At 39.0% G+C, this 20,368-nt stretch overlaps 1 protein-coding gene across 4 annotated transcripts in view; it reads left to right on the forward strand.

The window, feature by feature from the left end:
• Positions 1–20,124, forward strand: part of LOC103973999 (uncharacterized) — a 31,854-nt gene extending 11,730 nt beyond the window's left edge. For 2 of the 4 annotated variants that reach the window (XM_009388709.3, XM_018821668.2), the window contains exons 6-18: positions 4,140–4,214; positions 6,425–6,490; positions 6,608–6,650; positions 8,601–8,649; positions 9,825–9,918; positions 10,014–10,066; positions 17,628–17,712; positions 17,783–17,885; positions 17,968–18,060; positions 19,445–19,511; positions 19,633–19,699; positions 19,801–19,854; positions 19,968–20,124. In XM_009388709.3, coding sequence (XP_009386984.2) covers positions 4,140–4,214; positions 6,425–6,490; positions 6,608–6,650; positions 8,601–8,649; positions 9,825–9,918; positions 10,014–10,066; positions 17,628–17,712; positions 17,783–17,885; positions 17,968–18,060; positions 19,445–19,511; positions 19,633–19,699; positions 19,801–19,854; positions 19,968–20,102 — 984 coding nt within the window. In that variant the 3' untranslated portion in view covers positions 20,103–20,124. The remainder of the gene's footprint in view (positions 1–4,139; positions 4,215–6,424; positions 6,491–6,607; positions 6,651–8,600; positions 8,650–9,824; positions 9,919–10,013; positions 10,067–17,627; positions 17,713–17,782; positions 17,886–17,967; positions 18,061–19,444; positions 19,512–19,632; positions 19,700–19,800; positions 19,855–19,967) is intronic. The other 2 variants (XM_009388710.3, XM_065121543.1) reach the window with 2 other exon arrangements.
• Positions 20,125–20,368: the final 244 nt, after the last annotated feature.

Genomic DNA, 20,368 nt, shown 5'->3' on the forward strand with positions numbered 1-20,368 from the left:
TCCCACCTGCTTCAGTCCAAAGGAAGTATCTGATAGTCGGAGTAGTTTACCTCACTAAATGGGCCGAGGCCAAGCCACTAGCATTGATTGCCAAAAGACTAGTGGAAGGATTCATTTGGAAATATATTATCGCTCAGTTCGGAGTTCCACGGACATTGATCACTGACAACGGAACATAGTGTAATAATGCTAAGTTCAAAGAATTATGTGATTCATTCAGAATTCAACTCAGATTCAGCTTGGTAGCTTACCCTCAAGCCAATGGTTAGACTAAGATCACCAATTGAGCCATATTGAAGGGATTAAAGAAAAGAGTCTCGGGGGAAAAAGTAACTTGGGTAGACGAGCTATCGAGCATCTTATGGAGTTAGCGGACCACACCAAAAGCCTCCATTGGGGAATCACCATTTTGCTTGGCTTATGGGATGGAGGCTGTACTCCTAGTTGAGCTAACACTGCCAACCTCATGCACCTCTCACTTTATCGAGAAATCGGAGGTCGAGCTTAAAGCAAACATAGACTTAATCAATGAAGTCAGAGCTCGGGTACACCTTAGGAACCTGGCTTATAAAAGAGCCCTTGCTAAAACTTTCAACATCAAAGTTTGCCCTCGTCGGCTAAAGAAAGAGGATCTTGTTCTCATAAAAGCTGAGGTCAATGACCCGACTCACAACAAGAGTAAGTTGGCGCCAACCTAGGAAGGACTATATTGGATCACAGAGGAAGTCCGACTCGGCACCTACCAACTCGAGACTCTCGACGGGTTAGATGTTCCTAGAACTTGACATATTTCCCACCTCAGGAAATACTATCCCTGATTTTGCCATTCTCCACATGATTACAAAAGAACTTGTAACTCCTTCGAGAATAGTGACAAAACTTGAAGAAATCTATGGTTGTAACTCTTCCTTTAATTGTAATAAAATTGTTGGAATATTTCCTATGGTGATTTTCTACCCCCATACTCGGCATCGCCCTTAGATTTCAAGGCTCTTTGATACACCCTTTCCTTTTATACCTTCACCACCTCAATCGACCCCTTCAAGGAATCGGCCTGGCTCAGACTTGCCGTTGTAACCTTCGCCGCCATAGCTACTCCTTCCAACTCGTCCACTCAATTTTAGAGCCGGGCCCATATGTTCTCCTGTTGAGACTTCATAGCAATCATGTCATCTTGCTCCTGTTTCACAGCTTCAACCTCCCGAAGGAGATGACCAATAGTGGTCGGGGAGTCTCAAGCTCGGTCAAAGACCGAGGTCATAAGCTATCGGTCATAAGCTATCAGTTTAGAATCTGCAAGGGTTCTAACACTCCTCTAGTTGGGCAGTGGTGTTGATGGAGGAGGAACCGACGAGTGTTTTTGCTCAATATGAGGTCTAGCTAGCCCCCTTACTTTAGTGATAGGTCGACAATGCTCCCTTTCGACTTCCTCTCGTTGGGCCTAGGTTGACCCGGGCTAAGAGATGACACTCTTTGTCCTCCCACCTCGGTAGTGGGTGTTGTATTTGAGAATACTCCTTTGAAGATCCATATTTGCATAAGAATTAAAAGTTAACTAAATTAAGAAGGGAAAGTTCCAACTTCTTATCTCGAGGAGCTGAACTTAGGCTTGCATTAACGAGCTATTGTTTTCTCATTTATAGGATGGTAGTGGACTCAGACAAGGTTACAGACAGTCTACGAAACTGCTCATTTTCCATCTCATGCAACCTCGAGGCGACATTGAAAAACTTATGGTTGGACCAATCTAAGTTGATTGGCCAACCGTTTCTCGAAAGAACAAAAAAATCTCCTCTTCCAACCTTTACAGGAGGTAGGAGTGCCCTTGACCTAACAGTCAGGTCCGATAGAGAGGAAATACGCTGACCCCCTAAAATCACAGACTATAGTAGGCAAACAAGAGGGTTGGCTTCGGGGAAATCTGGGCCTTCACGCATTCCCTGTTGAATGCCGCAAGAAAGCGCTAGGAGTTTGGCACCATCTAGGTGGGGGAGAAATTTCAATAGTTGAAAGTCTCGACAAAAAATGAGTGGAGGGGGAAACGAAGCCCCATCACCAATGCATCTATACTTGTGCAAAACATGTGACGTAACACATAAGGTCGGTCAGCCAACTGAGCAGGCACCAAATAAAAGTTAGCTAGTATATGATAAACATCCCGGAGAATCTCTTGGTCGATGTCCGACACCATCGAATTCGAGTCAAAGGACTCTGCCATAGGCGGCGGAGCCACATCATGAGATGGATTCGTCTCCAGGGGAGGGGGGGCAACCTCCATTGGCGTGGTTGACTCTACTCCTTTCGAGATTGTAGCTTCCGCTGCTCGCACCAAGGATGGTGATGAGGTCGGTGACCTATCCGAGTCCAAGGTATTAGAGGACAAGGTTGCGGATGACATTGTAGACCTATGGAAGTTGAGGTTGTTGTGAAGCCCTAAGGGTGATGTTCATGAAAGTTCTAATCACAAGCTGGGATGAGGAGTATTTGGGGTGAATAATCAGCTATTTATAGAGGTTGAAGATATGCTTTGTTTGCCTGGTTGCCCATTCGGCTCCCGAACGCCTCGATGAGAGTGGGACAAGTGACATCATCCAGCGTGATCTAGGACACGTGGTGCAATCCTAACAGCTCAACAGTTATTCGAATCGTCAGAGAACTCATGTTGAATCCACCACTCTCTTAACAAAGGCCATGTGACAAGAGACCATTGTGCCACATTTTCCCATAGCCGTGGGCAGGCTTAACGTAGATTAGGTGTTAGACCTTTCTTGATTCGTTTGGATTCTCCAGCCCGCCAAAGGAAGGGGCACGTGTAGCACATGCCCCTATTAGCCCCTTGTGCATCGTCGTGCTGGACCTCTCCGGCCCTTTGTGTGTTGTTGCACCTAACCTCTCTAGCCCTTGGCGCCACCACATGTGGCCATATTGACCCTTTGTGTGTTGCCATGCCTGACCTCTCCAGCCCTTGGCGCCACTACTTGTGGCCCTATCGGTCCTTTGTGTGTTGTCGCACCTAGCTTGTTGGCCCCTGGCACGATCACACACGGCCTTATTGGCCCATCGTGTGTCACTGTGCCTGGTCTCTCTAGCCCCTAGCGCCACCTCACGTGGCCCTATTGGCACTTCATGCACCACTACACCCGATCGGGGACCTATCGAGCTAGGGTACTTAGCTAACATGTAACACCGGCAATACTAAGTCGAATGTGCCAAGTCGGGCATACTGAGTTGGGTAGCTCGAGTCGGATGGCCTGGGTCAGGTATGTCATCAACTCCTACATAGATGATATGTACCAACCAAACTATACTTCCTGATCAGTTATCCACGATGCTCAGCTTGGGAAGTGGGGGGCATATGTTCGAGTTAGAGTGATGTGGCTAACCCGTCAGTTCTCGATGGCATCATTATTGCCATATGATCAAACTACTGGTTGACACATGGTCGAGTTAAACACATGAAACAACTCGATATCAGTCGACGATAGTTCCAACAAATGACAGTTCCAATCGATGGCAGTTTGAACCAATGGCAACTCCAGCTAGGGTAAAAAACGAGTGCAACAGCCCGAGATCAACGAAGGTGGTTATAATTGGTTCTCACTAAACGGACTGTGCAACACTCCTCCTAAGCACCTACTATAAAAGGGGTCGCACAGGTATGCCCAACACACACTGAACAATTTGAATCCGACTTGTTTGATTGGATTACTGACTTAAGCATTAGAGGGGCGTTGTCGAGAACATCCTCTAACTCAATTTTGTAGGATTTTGAATGTCCGATTTCGTGAGTTTCACCTTAGGACCAGCTCAAAGAGCGACCAGGTTGGATCTGAGTTAGCTTCCAACTCCGACAACCAAAATCTACTCTAACAATTATAAAAATTATTTGCTCTAATATTTAATGATCAAACCATCTAACCAATAATGCCAGGGAAGAGGGAATGTGATTTTGTATTTATCTTGTATACATAATTGATTTTACCATTTGTCAAACAATGATGAGGTGAAACAAGAGTCTTTTAATGAAAGTGATGATGCCTTTTAAGTTATTTGCTGCTAACTCTAACTATATTGCACATATGTGACTAAATTGGTAGTTTGCATGGAATTCTATATCCTAAATATCCTTATTCTTGCAGGGGTATGTTGATTTTGGTCGTTATGAAACTTCCAACTATTTTGTATCCGGTTCAGGGCCAGTGGACTTTGTTCAGGTGAATATGTCAATGTAGAGTTGAAACTACGTTGGGTTATAACCATCCGAGTTTGTTTCCATACTAAAATGGAGCTGGATATGGTTACATAAGTGTCTATCCTTAACACATCTGTAATTTTTATGCAAATCTGGTTATCCAGAATTTTTGGTACATAGGCAGAAATGAGTTTTGAGATAAAGGTTTTGTTGCAACCATCTCCAAGTATCCAATTATCTAAAGTTCTAAAACATTTATAAAATATAAAAGTTATCTACATTAACCTAAGATAAGTTGTTATTATTGATGTTTCTATGGAGTGACATTATACACATATTTCATGCTTACTTTGATTTTCATGATTTCGTTGGAACTTCACTATCAAATAAAACTGATGAATAATTTTGAAATGGTATCACAATTATTTGTTTTATTTTATCCTAGATTCATTCATTATTCATATTTATATCCACCAAAACTCCAATTCTATTGTGTATCTGTTGTATATCAAGTTTTTACTATCCTTTTCAAATACTTGAGTTGTAGTTACAACATTTAGTATCTGTTATATCCACTGATTAAAAATATATATGGCCATGAGTTTTCCCTGCTTAATCTGTGTAATCCTGTCATGCCTAGATCAAAAGATAAGTCCTGTAAGACCATGAAACAATGAATATGACAAAAGGCAGGCCTACTGTTGAAGAATATAGAAAACCTTGACCAATACAAAGGTATCAGCAAAAGGTCTATGTTACAACTACTTTAAATGATCAGCAGGCACTATTGTGCTATGAATTGCTCATCTAAAACCAGATTTAAATATTAACTTGAGACATTGATGTGAAGGAGCTCAATGGTGGCAAAATTTCCAACTGACCCCAGATAGTTGACATTACAGCTTATTGTTGTTGTGTTGTTATAGACAATGATGTGACTCAGTACAATATAATGTTTTCTTCGTGTACTGTCATCACTTTAAGGTATTCTTGTTAGTTGGAATTATGTGAATGAATGAGTACCCATGTTCCTAGTTTTCTAGTTGTTTTGAGATGAGGAACAAACAAGCTCATGGAAACCACTAGAGTTTTTTCCAAACTAGTGCACCCCTAGTTTTTATATATATATATATATATATATATATATATATATATATATATATATATATTATATATATATAAATCTGAAACTCAAAAGTGGATCCTGTAGATCAACTCAGAAAGAACTTTGACAAATAGAAGAATAAGCATTTATAAGGATCAATGTGATAGAAGATGCTAAATTTCAAAGGTCTTCACTAGAGTTTAACAAAGGATTCATTCATTCACTTGCTAACCTGAAACAATAGTGAGCAATGCCAAGATCCAAGTGGGGTGTAGTATCACCTAAAATTGTATCATTTAGCTCATAAAGTTCAATTGACATAAGCAAGAACTTAAAGGAATGCATTGATACATCTATCAAGATGATGTAAATGATGGCCCATTGGAGATCAAAATGGGGAGATTTGATCTTAGAAAACTAGAAATTAACAAGGAAAACAATTAAACTTTCATATAGCATTATTTTTCAGTTGAGTAACAAGCTTGGGAAATATTTTGTGGGTAATATATTTCTCAATACTCCATGGAGATCATGGAAATTGAACTAGATTGGTCATCTAGTTTACTGAATCATCACTTATGAAATGATGAATTTAAAAGAAAGTGTAAACATACCCAATGCATGAGGCTCTCGCCAATACGATGCCTTGGAAGGGTCAATTCATGAAGTGATGAATTTATTATTTTTTTTAATTTTTACAAGGTTGATTATGAGTGAGGGAGCTTTTCTAGAACTTTTTTTTTATAATAAGTTTGATCATGAGTGAGAGAGCTTAACTACTGGTGCTCATCTTTTTCCTTGTACATACTTGCAATAGACATGAATGACAAATATTCATGATACATATACGTTTATGTATGGATGAATCATTCATGATATTTATGAATGACATATTCAAACTCCTAAATTTTACAATTCAGGCTACTTGCTGTAATGTGCTTATTAGATTTTCATTTTCTCTATTAGTGGTGACAGGTAGATTGTTTACAATTTTCTTTTATTCTGTGTGATTGTTTTTTTTTATGATATGCTTTAACTATCATTCATTTCTTTCACTTGGTTAGTTTGTGATACTAATAATATCTGTTTAGGTACTTGCTTGTCTGACTTGTTATGTGTCACCTCAGGGGTATTATAATGGAGACCTAAAAAATTGTGAAAGTAGCTTTGACAAAATGGGCCGTACAGCTCAGGTTGGCCTCCGATTTTCCAAATAGTCATGAGATGCTTGGACTTGCTGGATTTGTTATAAACTAGACAACCTATTTGATGACATATATATTCATACATGTTTCTTATGCTATTTTAAGGTAGAGATTATATGTGGAAGCTGCTTAAATGGAGCATGTAAAGGTTTGTGAACTTTATTTTTTCAAATAAATTTTTACTTCTATTATAGTTTTTCTAATAGCCATTTAGAAGTTAAATTCATCCTTGTTATATCCTTATTGCTCCATCAATCCTTCAAAATTAAATAGATTCATCTTCTGTCTTAATTTAGAATGTTTCCTGAGCTTTGTATTATGTGTTACTTGATCCTTTTTCAATAATTGACATTAGTTTGTGAAGTTTGCTTTTCTTTAGCTTTTATTGGCTCTAATTGTAAGCATTTTTTCTCAGTTGAATCATAATTCTATGTAAATTCAAACCATTTTTCTTAGTACTCATTTAGAATGTTTTTGTGGGTTCCTTTTTATGTGGCACTTGATTCTTTGCTTTTGTGGGTATTTGTTTGTGTGTGTGCTTTTATTAAGCGTTTCACAGCTCCAACTGTAAGCATTTGCTCTCACTTATTGGATTATAAGTGTCTTATTATAACTTACCTAGAGTAGGCTGACTCTGAAATACTTTAGAAGAGATTATAAATTTATAACTATGTTGAAAACCTTGAAGTAGTTCATCCGGATCCCTCTTATGTTTAATTGTGCGTCACCAAGTTAGTCTTTCTTTCTTCTTATCTTTCTTTCACACATGGCATATCCTGCACAAGGAGATAACTTGTGATGCCTAACTCTTCTGTTGCATCAGTCAATGGTTTAAAGATTAAAGTTGCTTTTTCACATATTCCTGTGAAAACGTCATTGTCTTAACATTGGTGTAGAACAATCTAAAGGGTTCTAGTACTCAATAAATATTGGAATTAGATTTGGGATAAATGTGGACAAGAAACGAGGGTTAACTCTCACCTAGAGCTTGCTTCAATTGTATGTAGACACTATTATCTGAAAAGTGTAAATATAACCAATATTATAGGAAATCAATTTGAGGGAAAACATGGTTTTGTTATGCTGCATGGTATAGTAATTCCAATCCAATCCAGTGTTGATGCTGCTCCACGTTGTCATGAAGATGTTGGTTTCCAAGGTATATGATGATTAAATATGTGAAAGATGGTAGAACACAGTAAGGTGAAAGATGGAATACAGGTTTTGATTAGATATGGTTCTTTAACGGTATGTTTAATATCTAGGAAGTTTTGAAGAATACAAAGGGTGAAAGAAAGGGGTAAGGATTAAGAGGTGAAATTGGGGAGAAGAGAGGCATCTTTGACTAATCTGGTTTTGTATATATTTTGGCTTTTATCAATCTTCCATAGTTTCATTGTCTAAGTGCACATTTGTCTTCCAAATTGGTGACATAAAATTACAGCTTGAAGGGGGAAAAAAAAGTGGATAAGAGCATAAAACCTATAATCATATTCCCTCATCGATTGTGCACAAATATTATCGATATTATCATATAGTTTATTTTTGGTGATATTTTGTATAAAAGCTATGATTAATTCTTTGACTGGAGATGATCTTTCTTATTTTTTCTTGTTTGATTGGTGATTTTCAATTTTCAGCTTTATGAGGTATTGTAATCTTCTGAACAGTTTCACTAATCTAAATTTGTATTAGATTAAAAAAATATATGAAATTTACTGAAGGTGGCTTAATGTGAGACTTCATGGTTGGCATTATATTATGGCTAGTAAAATATTACCTAAAAAACTGCAAAACATATTGTATCTGGTAACTATGGCTTGTAGTTGGTGAGTTCTCTGTATGTTGAATCGTGCACACAAAATGGTATTGTTATTTTCTGCTTTTCATGAATCTTCTAAATGCACCCTAAATTTTAGTTTATTGTTAGTGAAACTTTTGTTGAACTTCCAGTGCTTCTAGCCATTCGCAAGCCACAACCATTCAGGTGTGGCTTTATGAATAGTGGACCACGATCTTAATGTTTGACATTTATATACGTGAGTAGCTTTTTTCCAGTTATTCTGCCTGAGAATACTTATATTTAGAGTTTTTGCAGGGGAACCTGGCTGCATATGTAGTGTAAATTATGATCAAACAATGTGCAGGTATCTCAATTGTGCCACATGTATTTTGATCTTTTTATGATTTACTAGTGTATACCTTCTTGTTTGTTGATGTCATTGACAGCTTTTCTTCAATCCCAAGAGAAAAGCTGTTTTTTTCGAATATATGATGATCTACTTTCATTAGTGAATTGAATGTGGGTAATGATTTTAATATCACAATTTTCGTTAGCGTGTTATGAATATGTACAATGATATATTTGTTAGCTAGCAAGAACAGAATGCATTGGGGTTAAAGATGTGAGAATCTTCAAGCTCTTTGCTCCAACTTCTAAATTCTATTGATGTTAGACAATTAAAAAAATTGTATACCTGGAAATGGTAGATATATGTTAAATTAAAAATATGGTCAGATAAATGTTATTGCTATAGAGTACTTGAATGATGATAGCTGAGCTGTTCAGATTGCAAAATTGCTAAAAGCACAAGCAAAGAACAGGAAATATGTGTGCTACTAAATTGGAACAGGAAAGAAAGATGCCTTTGCAGCTGTGTCAGACCCTTTTGCAATGTGTTTTCCTGTTTTACTTGTTCACTCCCATATCTCGTAAGTTCTGACAGTGGAGTTCTGATGGACTCAGGTGCAATGATTTTATTTTTCTAATACCAATTTGTGCATGGTTATGCATGGAAACTACTAAACATTTTATACCAAATGTTTTTCGGTCTAACCAAGTACTAATATCAAAACTTATGGTCCTAGTTCAATTGGTATTTACTGTTCTGACAAAAGGTACCAGTGTATTGGAACCTGTAGCTCAATACTGGTACAATACTACTCATTTTGATTTTTTATTATTTTATTTAATGATATCAGGTAATACAAAGTTGGTATAACACCTGGTTATCAGTACTGTACTGATACTGTGAAGACTGGTATTAAATCCTTCTAAGTGATACTATGCATATATACATTGCCTACCATTGCCAAGTATGAGGCAGGAGAAATCATGGAATCAGCTACATATCTAAAGATCGTTATATTGTTTTGGACAATTGCTTATATAAATTTAATCATATAACTCAACCTGTTTACTCAAATTTATAAATATATTTTCACTGAAATTTTATCTGGTTGGGTCTGATTGCACATGTTGCATGTATTATTTTCTATTCCATTTAGCTCTTTCTTAAGTACAGATATTTCTTTGAACTAGGGTTTTGGTTGAACTTGCAATCCCATGTGTTAAACATGGTTCTCGAGTATTTGAAGGTTTCACTGTTGGTTTTCATCCTCGCACATGGGAAGTTGTAAGAACAAATTTGTCATTGTCTTTGTTTATTATTATGGTTCTGTAGTTTATTTTGAAGGAAAAAATAACTGATTCATTTTACTTTTGGAGTAGGTGTACAATGGAATGACCCAAGTAGGATATGAGAAACTTCATAATGAATTCAGGTGTTGTGCTTCTTTTAGCATTATCAGTTCCAGTTTCCTATAACAATCGAAGTCATATGTTATGAGGTTTTTAATCTTAACCTGTTTAACTCACTAAAACCAGTTATGTTCACATGAGACTATCAATTTTCTCTAATGCAAGTTATTCTTATATAAGTAAATACAGAAGACTAGGACCAAAATGGTGATATGAACTTCTATAGTTATTTACCTCATTTACTATATACTATACAAGTGGATTCTCTTTATGACCAATAATTGCACATGTATGCTCTAACTTTGGAATAATAAACTAGAATCCAGACTTTGTATTCTTGTTAGCTGTTCACGGTGGTGGATCTATGGTAATCATTTTAGTTGTGAACAAGATTCTGAATATCGTATCGTACTGATGTACCAATCAGCTGTTGGTATGGTACATACCAAGCTGTACCAAGCATACCGACACATGGTACACTAAGGTGTATTAATATACTGCCTGTACCGGTCCTTTATCGGATCAATATGTACCACCCGTACCGAGTGGTACAATATGGTATTGCAAACCATGGTTGTGAATGCTCTGCAAATAATTAGGACTTTGTTAGAACCCTTGCAGATTCTAAACTTGGGGTTGATCTCTTTAGGGGATCGGCCTCCTTGGAACTCTATAGGGGTTCCTCCCTCCAAGTTGCTGCTCAAAGGCTGCTGAAAAGATTCATCTATTGCCTATCAAAAGAGAAGGAATACATGGCTATTTATAGGGCTTCTAAACCCTAACTCCTAATAGGACTCCTACTTAAGACTTTTACTTCTAACCAACTCCTAATATGACTCATACTCAAGACTCCTATTCCCTTACAACTCTTAATTCTTCTCTAAGAAAAAACCTCATAACAGAATGTTTCTCTCAATTAGGACTCTCCTAGTTAGAGTCCTAACAGAGTGTCCCTTTCTATTAGGACTCTCCTAGCTAGAGTCCTAACAGAATGTCCCTCTCAATTAGGATTCTCCTAGCTAGAGTCCTAACAGACCCGCCCTCTTCAAATCAGCTTTGTCCTCAAGGTTGAGATTCCATGAACTCAGGGAACCGGGTCTTCAGCTCCTCATATGGTTCCCATGTGGCGTCTTCAAGTGGTAGATTATTCCAGTGCACTAGTACTTCAGTAGAGGGATGTCGGCGACGCATCACGATCCTGCGATTGAGGATGGCCTGTGGTTGGGCTTGAATAACTCCATCCTCAGTTGTGTTGGACAGTTAGATCTGGGGTGACTCGTGTTCTCCCAACTTGGGCTTTAGGCATGATACGTGGAAGACAGGGTGAATTTTGGCATCCTCAGGTAATTTAAGTCTGTATGCCACGGCTCCAATACGCTCTGTGATCTGATAGGGCCCATAAAAACGTGGGGATAGCTTCATGGAGGCTCGAGTGTTGATAGAGAGTTGCTTGTATGGTTGTAGGTGAAGATAAACCCAATCTCCCACTGAAAATTCTCTTTCACTTCGTCGTTTGTCGGCTTGCTGCTTCATTCTGGCTTGAGCGGTAGAGAGATTATCTTTTAACAGTTGTAAGAGTTTGTCCCTATTAATCAATTCTTGGTCAACCTGATCTACCTTGGCCGAGCCAATTACATACTTTGGAATCACAGGTGCTGGTCGACCATACAATGCTTCATAAGGGGCACATTTTGTAGATGAATGATATGTAGTATTATACCACCATTCGGCCCAGGGAAGCCATTTCGCCCACTCTTTTGGTCGGTCGCTAGCGAAACACCGGAGGTACATCTCTAAGCACCTATTTACCACCTCTGTTTGGCCGTCAGTTTGTGGATAATATGCTGTGCTCATCTTGAGTTTGGTGCCTTGTAACTGAAATAACTCGATCCAAAATTTACTAGTGAAGATCCTGTCACGATCACTTACGATGGACCTTGGCATCCCATGCAGTTTAACAATATTTTCTATGAAAATCTGGGCAATACTAGCAGCAGTATAGGGATTTCTCATAGCACAAAAATGAGCATATTTCGTAAGTCGATCAACCACCACGAGAATCGTGCTTTTACCTTTGGAAGATGGCAGCCCTTCGATGAAGTCCATGGAGATGTCAGTCCACACTGAGTCTGGTATGGGTAGTGGTTGTAGCTTCCCTGGATTTGCCACAGTTTCACCCTTGTTCTGTTGACATATATCACATTGTGCCATATATTCAGCAATAATTTTTTTCATCCCTCTCCAATAAAAAATTTGTTTCACTCTTTTGTAGGTTCTTAGGAATTCAGAGTGCCCTGCTGAAGGTATAGAGTGCATTTCATGCAAGATGATTGCGATGCAAGGGGAGTCAGGTATAAGCACAATGCGACCTTTGTAGCGTAAATCCCTCGAATCCCAAGTGTAGTGGGCTATTGCACTTGGATCATCCTCCAATTTTTTTATGATCTTGTTGATCTTTGGATCCTTTTTCTATTCTTCCCTAATGTCCTCGAGGAGACTGGTGGTAGGAAGGGAGATGGCTGAAACCTTAGCTTGTTCAGGTAGCCGTGAGAGTGCATCTGCAATAACGTTTCTTTCCCCTTTTTGTAAATAATTTCATAATCAAATCCAAGAAGTTTGGTTACCCATTTTTGCTGCTCAGGGGATGATATCTTTTGCTCTAAAAAGTACTTGAGGCTTTTATGGTCAGTTTTAATTTGAAATCACCGGCTGATCAGGTAGGGTCTCCACCTCGTTACTGCGTGTACAATGGTAAGCATCTCCTTATCATATACTGACATGTTTTGATGGGAGGGAGATAATGCCTTGCTAGTGTATGCGAGTGGTCGACCGTTTTGCATGAGAACGGCTCCAATTTCGACTCCAGATGCGTCGGCCTCAATGATGAAGGGTCCATTGAAATTTGGTAGCGCAAGCACCAGCGTCATTGTCATGGCTGCTTTAAGTTTGTCGAAGGCAGCAGAGGCTTTGTCCGACCATTGGAAAGCATCTTTTTTCAGTAAAGAAGTGAGTGGTGCACTGATCTTCCTATAGTCCTTAACAAATTTTCGGTAGTAGCCCGTTAGTCCAAGGAACCCCCGTAGTAATTTCACGTTTGTAGGTTTCGGCCAGCCTTGCATTGCCTCAATTTTTGTTGGGTCTACCGCCACTCCTTCTGATATTATTTGCCCAAGGTACTCTACTTTTTGCTGGAGAAAGCTGCACTTTGGTTGCTTAACAAAAAGAGTATTCTCCCGAAGGATCGTCAAAACAATCCGTAAATGCTGAAAGTGAGTCTCAAGAGAAGGACTGTAAACGAGAATATCATCGAAAAATACCAGCACAAATTTACGAAGAAAGCTCCGAAGTATATCATTCATGAGACTTTGAAAGGTTGAAGGAGCATTAGTGAGTCCAAAAGGCATTACCAAGAATTCATAATGGCCATCATGTGTGCGAAATGCAGTTTTTGGAATGTCATTGTCATATACCCGAATTTGGTGGTAACCGGATCGGAGGTCCAACTTCGTGAAGACTCGAGCTCCTTTCAATTCATCAAGAAGTTCATCCACCACTGGTATTGGGTATTTGTCCTTGACGGTGATGCCATTTAAAGCTTGGTAGTCAATGCACATCCGCCAAGTTCCGTCCTTCTTGCGTACAAGTAGCACCGGTGAGGAATAGGGGCTGCAACTTGGTCGAATCACCCTTGTTTCAAGCATCTCCTTTACGATCTTTTCAATTTCATCTTTCTGGAGGTGAGGATATCGGTATGGTCGAGTGTTCGTTGGTGGCTTGCCCGGAAGGATTGGAATTCGATGGTCCTGTTGCCGAGAAGGAGGAAGACCGCGCGGTTCAGCAAATATGTCGGCAAATTCAGTAAGCAATTGGGCAAGATTTTGATCTTCAAATTCTATTTTCTTCCCCTCTGGTTGCTGCTGGAGGTGCATAAAAAAGGCACCATTTACCTTGTGTAAAACTTTCTCCATTCGTTGGGTCGAAACAGTGGTAACGTTGCTTCCGCGCTTCCCGCGTAGGATGATCTGTTTGCCCTTATAGTAGAATTTCATAATTAATTTAGAAAAGTTCCAAGAGACATCACCTAGTGTAGTCAGCCATTCGATACCAAGCACTGCCTCATAGTCATCGATTGGTAGGAGGAAGAAATCGGTGATAATTTCTTGGTCTTGCAGTAATAGTTTCACCTGCGGGCATCTTTGGTCGCACTTTAGGATTCTGCCGTCGGCAACCTTTACATCGAACTTGCTGCAACCTTCAATATGCAGTGCCATCCGAGCAGCAACATTACTATTTAGGAAGTTATTAGTGCTACCCGTGTCGATGAGAACAGTGATCGGCTGTTGTTTGAGAAGGCCTCCAACTTTCATCGTTTGCGGATTTGAGTAGCCGGCTAGTGCGTGTACCGTAATGTCGGTCGGCTGTGGCTCTTCTTCCATATCTTCTTCTTCATGTTCAAGGCTCTCTTCTAGATGTTCAATGACCTCTTCTTCTACTGGTTCAATCATAAGAAGTCTACCTTTTTTACAGCGATGCTCACGGCTCCACGGCTCGTCGCAATGCCAACATAACCCTTTCGCAGATCGCTCCCGAAGTTCTTCTCTTGTTAACCTTTTCGGTGCAGGGACTCGGTTGATAGTAGGGGGGCTGAGGGCTTTAGTATTGTAGGTCGTGGAGTGATCCTTGTCCTTCGGGCTTCATGGTTCAATCGCTCCTCTTGAAGTCGTGCGAAAGAGATGGCTGCCATAAGCGTGTATGGTTGTCGCGCCTTAACTTCTCCCCGGATCTCCGGCTTTAAGCCCTCAATAAAAGTCCCCAATAACTGTTTTTCAGACCAATCACGAGTTTGATTAGATAACCTTTCAAACCTGGTTTGGTACTCCTGAATGGTGGAGGTTTGTCGGATCTTTGCTAGTTGTCCGTCAATGTTCTCGTAATAAGTTAGTCCGAAGCGGATCAGTAGTCATTCTTTGAATTGTTGCCATGAAAGGGCTCCATAAGTGTGTTCAAACCAATCAAACCATTGTATGTCATCCCCTTCAAGATGTATAGCTGCAATTTCCACCATGGATGCATCCGCAGTTTTATGGTACCGAAAATATCGCTCCGCGCGCGAGATCCAACCAATTGGGTCTCCTTCTTCCCATCTAGGGAAGTCCACTCTCATGCGCGAATAGTTAGGGTCGGTCATAGAACCTCCCCTCTCTTGGAAGTCATCTCTTTGGGCATGATTTGATTGATTAGAGCTCTCTCCTTGATGTGATTTCTTCGGGCTTGGTGGTCGGCCCAAACTGAATTCGGTAAGGAGAGTCCGAATCTTATCCTCCATTCATGCCTCAAAGACTTCAAATTTAGCATTGATTGCGTCCTCAGATGCCATAGTATATGACTCCAAATCTGTGATGTTAAGATCTCTCTTTTGTTGACGGGTTAAAGGCATGTATAGGTTTGATAGAAATCAGTGAAAGTTTGTTGCAGAATTGTGTTGTCTTGTAAGAGCAGAATTAACGTCGAAGAAACAGCGGTTTCTCGACGAAATCTCCACAAAAAATTTGAGAGATTTGAGGAGGGAATTGACAGCAATATCTCAGTTTATATGATAGCAAGGATGTCCAATTTAATCAAGAAAATTTCGGCAGTAACAGCAAGAAAATTGGTGTAAGTTGCGATAGCAGAATTCTCGTCGAAAAATTTCAGCAACTTACGATGAAATTTGCAGCAATATAGGAACAAATTTTTTTTTTTTTTGGATTTTCGAATATGGATAACTAAATTGCAGCAGCAGTAAGGTAGGAAACCAGAACCTGTTGGAATTCATAGGGAGATCAAAGGATGATCTGCGGTGGTGGAGATGACGGTGGAATTTGGCGACGATCTTTTAAGCAATTGTGGGAATTGCTTTGGGCGGTTGTGGAGGGTTGATGGATGGCAGTGGAAGGGCAGCGAGATGCCAAGAACGCTGCTCTGATACCAGGTGTTAGAACCCTTGCAGATTCTAAACTTGGGGTTGATCTCTTTAGGGGATCGGCCTCCTTGGAACTCTATAGGGGTTCTCCCTCCAAGTTACTGCTCAAAGGCTGCTGAAAAGATTCATCTATTGTCTATCAAAAGAGAAGGAATACATGGCTATTTATAGGGCTTCTAAACCCTAACTCCTAATAGGACTCCTACTTAAGACTCTTACTTCTAACCAACTCCTAATATGACTCATACTCAAGACTCCTATTCCCTTACAACTCTTAATTCTTCTCTAAGAAAAAACCTCATAACATAATGTTTCTCTCAATTAGGACTCTCCTAGTTAGAGTCCTAACAGAGTGTCCCTTTCTATTAGGACTCTCCTAGCTAGAGTCCTAACAGAATGTCCCTCTCAATTAAGATTCTCCTAGCTAGAGTCCTAACAGACTTGGATAAAAATAAAGTTGGCATTTTACTGAGAAACTATTAACAAGTGGTTCAAGTAGAATATGAAGAGATAAGAAATCTGCACCAATGAATAATAAAGGGGCACACAAAGTAGCAAATAAAGAGCTGACCCCATTATTTTGGATCAAGTTATTAGTTATCTCGAACAAATCCCGAAATTCGAAACTATCTGTTATCCAATAAAGACCTAAGATTCCTAATAATAGACCAAAATCACCTACACGATTAGTTACAAACGCTTTTTGGCAAGCACTTGCTGCAGTGGGTCATGTGAACCAAAATCCTATTAATAAATAGGAACATATTCTCACTAGTTCCAAAAAATATAAATTTGTATCAAATTGGAGCTGATAATTAATCCCAACATAGAAGCATTGCATGTTACATTACTGGATATTGTTCACATACTAAATTACAGGGAACTGCAAACTTAGTGTTTCTTTTGTAGGAAGTCTGTTGAGAAATACAAGACACAAACGTAATTAAAACCTAAATTGAATTAACATCAAAGTATCTAAAAAAACTATAAAACAACTCAATTTAACCCAAAACCCAATTGTATTATAAGTTTAGACCTATAATAAAATTAAACTTAAATTCCCTAATAAAACCTATATGCAAATTAGACATGAGACTAGCCACCTTAATACATTAGTTTACCAGGGAAGATGAATCAGATATGCTTACATTTATAAATGATCAGCTGTAGCACCAACCAGAAATGAACCGTGGAATGAATGATTAAGATGGTTTGAGCATGTTCAAAGAAGACACATAAATGCACCGCATAGGTAAGGTGAACTAGTGTAAATTAATGGTCTTAATAGAGTTACAGGAAAGCTCGTGAATTCTATGCTAGAAGCAGTGGACTTTGAGGCTCTTGATTTGTCTAATGATCCCAGTGATGGGAAACTGCCATGTAGGCATGTAGCCACCCGCAAATAGTAGAGAACTACAATTTGCTTTAATTATTGCATATATCAGGTTTTCGCCCTGCTGATTTCTGCATGGAGGTGTTGTAAATCAATGTCTCCTACTGCATCTGTCACTGCTAAGTTATGGCATGAAATTATAGAAGTAGCATGTTGAGTTTTGCATGAAAATATATGCATTTACAATCATTTTCTTCACCAGAGATTCTGAATTTGGTAAATTCTGCAGTTTTGGCACTGAGCAGACACATGTATCTCTCTATCTGACGGCAGTCTCTTCTCTCTCTCGTCTTGTCAAAAAGCCACATTTCAAGGTAGACAAAATTTAGCATTCTGGTCCAAGGTCTTTTAGGCTTTTTAGTTAATGTCACTTGGCTTCCACAGGTTAACCCCAATAAAGGGCTTGAGGTCAAGTTGACAGGTTCAGCAGAAAGTGGCAGAGCCCCTACAACTTTATCTCCTACAGTTCTAAACATATACTGGAGATGTATGTTTATTTATAGGCTTATGCTACATATAGCATTTCTGGATATTGGTCACTATGAGAATGTTGCTTAACTTATATACAGGTGAGCAGGCTCGTGATACTCCTTATGAGATCGAGATCTTGATACCAGTTGATGGTTATGACCCAATTGGTTTCACCCTCACAAAGTTATGCGGTTAGTTCTGGTTCTTATTTAGTATTAAACCCTGTAATATCTTAAGGATTTAGGATGTTATGCAATATTAACAATGAAACAACCAAAATAAGTTATTGTCATAAAAGCCCATGGTTTAGTTTGTTGCCACTTATTGTCATAAATTTAAGATGGTTTGGAAGTTCCAGGAATACTGACCTATCCTAGCTGGACCATGTTGTTGAACTTGTTCTTTTAAATATGTGGTTTTCTATAATGAAATGGTATAACATATCCATCAGGAGATATTTACCATAGGAACTGGGATGTTGAAAACTGCCAAGATACTTCAAAATAGAGCTACTGTATTGTTTTGAATCTGTACCCAAGATTTGATGTACCGCTCGAAACAGTACGAGACAGGCGGTATGTGCCTGTTTGCTAGCTGACCGGTATGTGGACCAGTCTGTTTCAGGTTGTATGCAGTAAACTGGCCTGATATCAGTTGGTATCAGTGCTGTATCAGTCATGCGATCAAGTTTCAATCATTTCCGACTGATATGGATAGGTCACAGTCGGATTTTGATCTATACTGACCCATAACAGGTGAAATCTGGCTCTAATGGTCAAATTGACCGTTGGGGTCGTTTGGGGCTTTAAATCCCCCTCCCTCCCCCTCTTTCACTCATTCTTGTTCGCACTTTCTCACACCCTAATTTGTGATTAAAGTTCCTACTTGGCGATTGGTGGTAATTGCTCACACTAACTCAATCTCTAAATTAGAAAGTTACTAATTGAAAACAATTCAATTTTTCCTCCTTATAACCTAGATTTTCTATTTATTTATCCTTTAGGGACACTTTATCTTTATCTAGATATAATTTTTATACCAATAAATTAGGAGAAAACCCTAAAAAAGGGGCTTTTGAAATTTTGGCTATTTTCTGGCCATTTTTCAGAAAACCAGTATCGACCAGTATGTACCAGTCTGCCGAGTGACTGATTTGCCCCATTGGCAGGATATGGCGTTCCTTGTCTATACCCTTGGTTAAGTGATGTTTTAGCATGATCTTCATTGACATATGGAAGGAATTGATTGGAAAGTCTTCTGTTGCTCTGAATCTTCTATCAGTAAACCTTCTGGACCAAGACTCACGAAACTTTGAGGGGAATAATCATCCAAACCTGCAGATGTATAAGTCGTCTTAATAGTAAGTCAAGATTACATATTATAGCAGGTGCTTGAGTGTCTTGTTAGGTTAATATTTACTTTGTCCTTCGATGCTTTCTACTTATTTCAGGTATCATTGCTTTTATTAAGCGATATCAAGCAAATTTCTTCACAGTTTGAAACTCTAGATGCATTTTTAGTAAAAGACATATTTCTAATTCAAATGTAGTCAAGTTCCTTGTTAATCTCTTGCAGATTATAAGCAAGGAAGAGAAGGTGATGCTACTAGTGGCTGGGCTACATTTGGAGTGCTTTCCTGCATGTATACCAATGTTATCACTATTTAGCTGAGAATTGTTACTACCGCAACCATCATCTATTTTTTTAGTTCTTTTCCAAGTATCTCTTTCAGTTATGAGATTTACTTGAGCTGATTCTTCCAGCTTCATTGTGTCATCTGCTTTAATTTGTTGTGGAGGGTTTATCTACAAGACTCATGTACAACTTCAGGTTAGTTCACTCTCATCCATTTAGATATAGCAATATGTTATAAACTTCCTTGCATTGGAGAAATTAAATGAGACCTAAAAATAGCCTTAACTTCTCTGCAGCATGGTCTCGATGCGTTGCCTGGAATGACTATCCTTTCTGCTCTATTGGAAACAGTGGGTGACCTGTGAAAGGATTGATATCTCTTCAGCTTATGCTTTCCCCAACACTTTTTCTGTTCAATCTGTTAACTTTATGAGCATCTAATTATGTTCTAAAATCAAACTAGGTAACCAGGCCTCGGGTCTACTCAGCAGGAGAGGAGGATAGCCGTAATTTTGCAAACCATGCATCTTGGGAATGTCCAGCTGCTTCAGCACAAGGGAGCCAGAGAACAGATGAGAGGAGATATGGTTCAATCTGATATGCTATCTATTCATAAGATGGTTAGTTTTCTTATCTTATACTCAACCTACCTCTTGAACTTTGGCTAATTTTCCAAGCTTTTGTTTTTGTTTTTTGTTGGTTTGAACTTTGGTTATATACTTAGAAGCCTTGAACTAAGTCCTTTGTTATGTTACTTCTCATTGGAGAAGCTATACTTATTAAATGTATCTTGAACAGCTAAATTTTCTATTTAGCTATTAGAATGGTGTCATTATAAATCCCAAGTCTGAAATTTGGTTTTGG

Source organism: Musa acuminata, chromosome BXJ2-8, assembly GCF_036884655.1.
Source record: "Musa acuminata AAA Group cultivar baxijiao chromosome BXJ2-8, Cavendish_Baxijiao_AAA, whole genome shotgun sequence".
Lineage (NCBI taxonomy): Eukaryota > Viridiplantae > Streptophyta > Magnoliopsida > Zingiberales > Musaceae > Musa > Musa acuminata.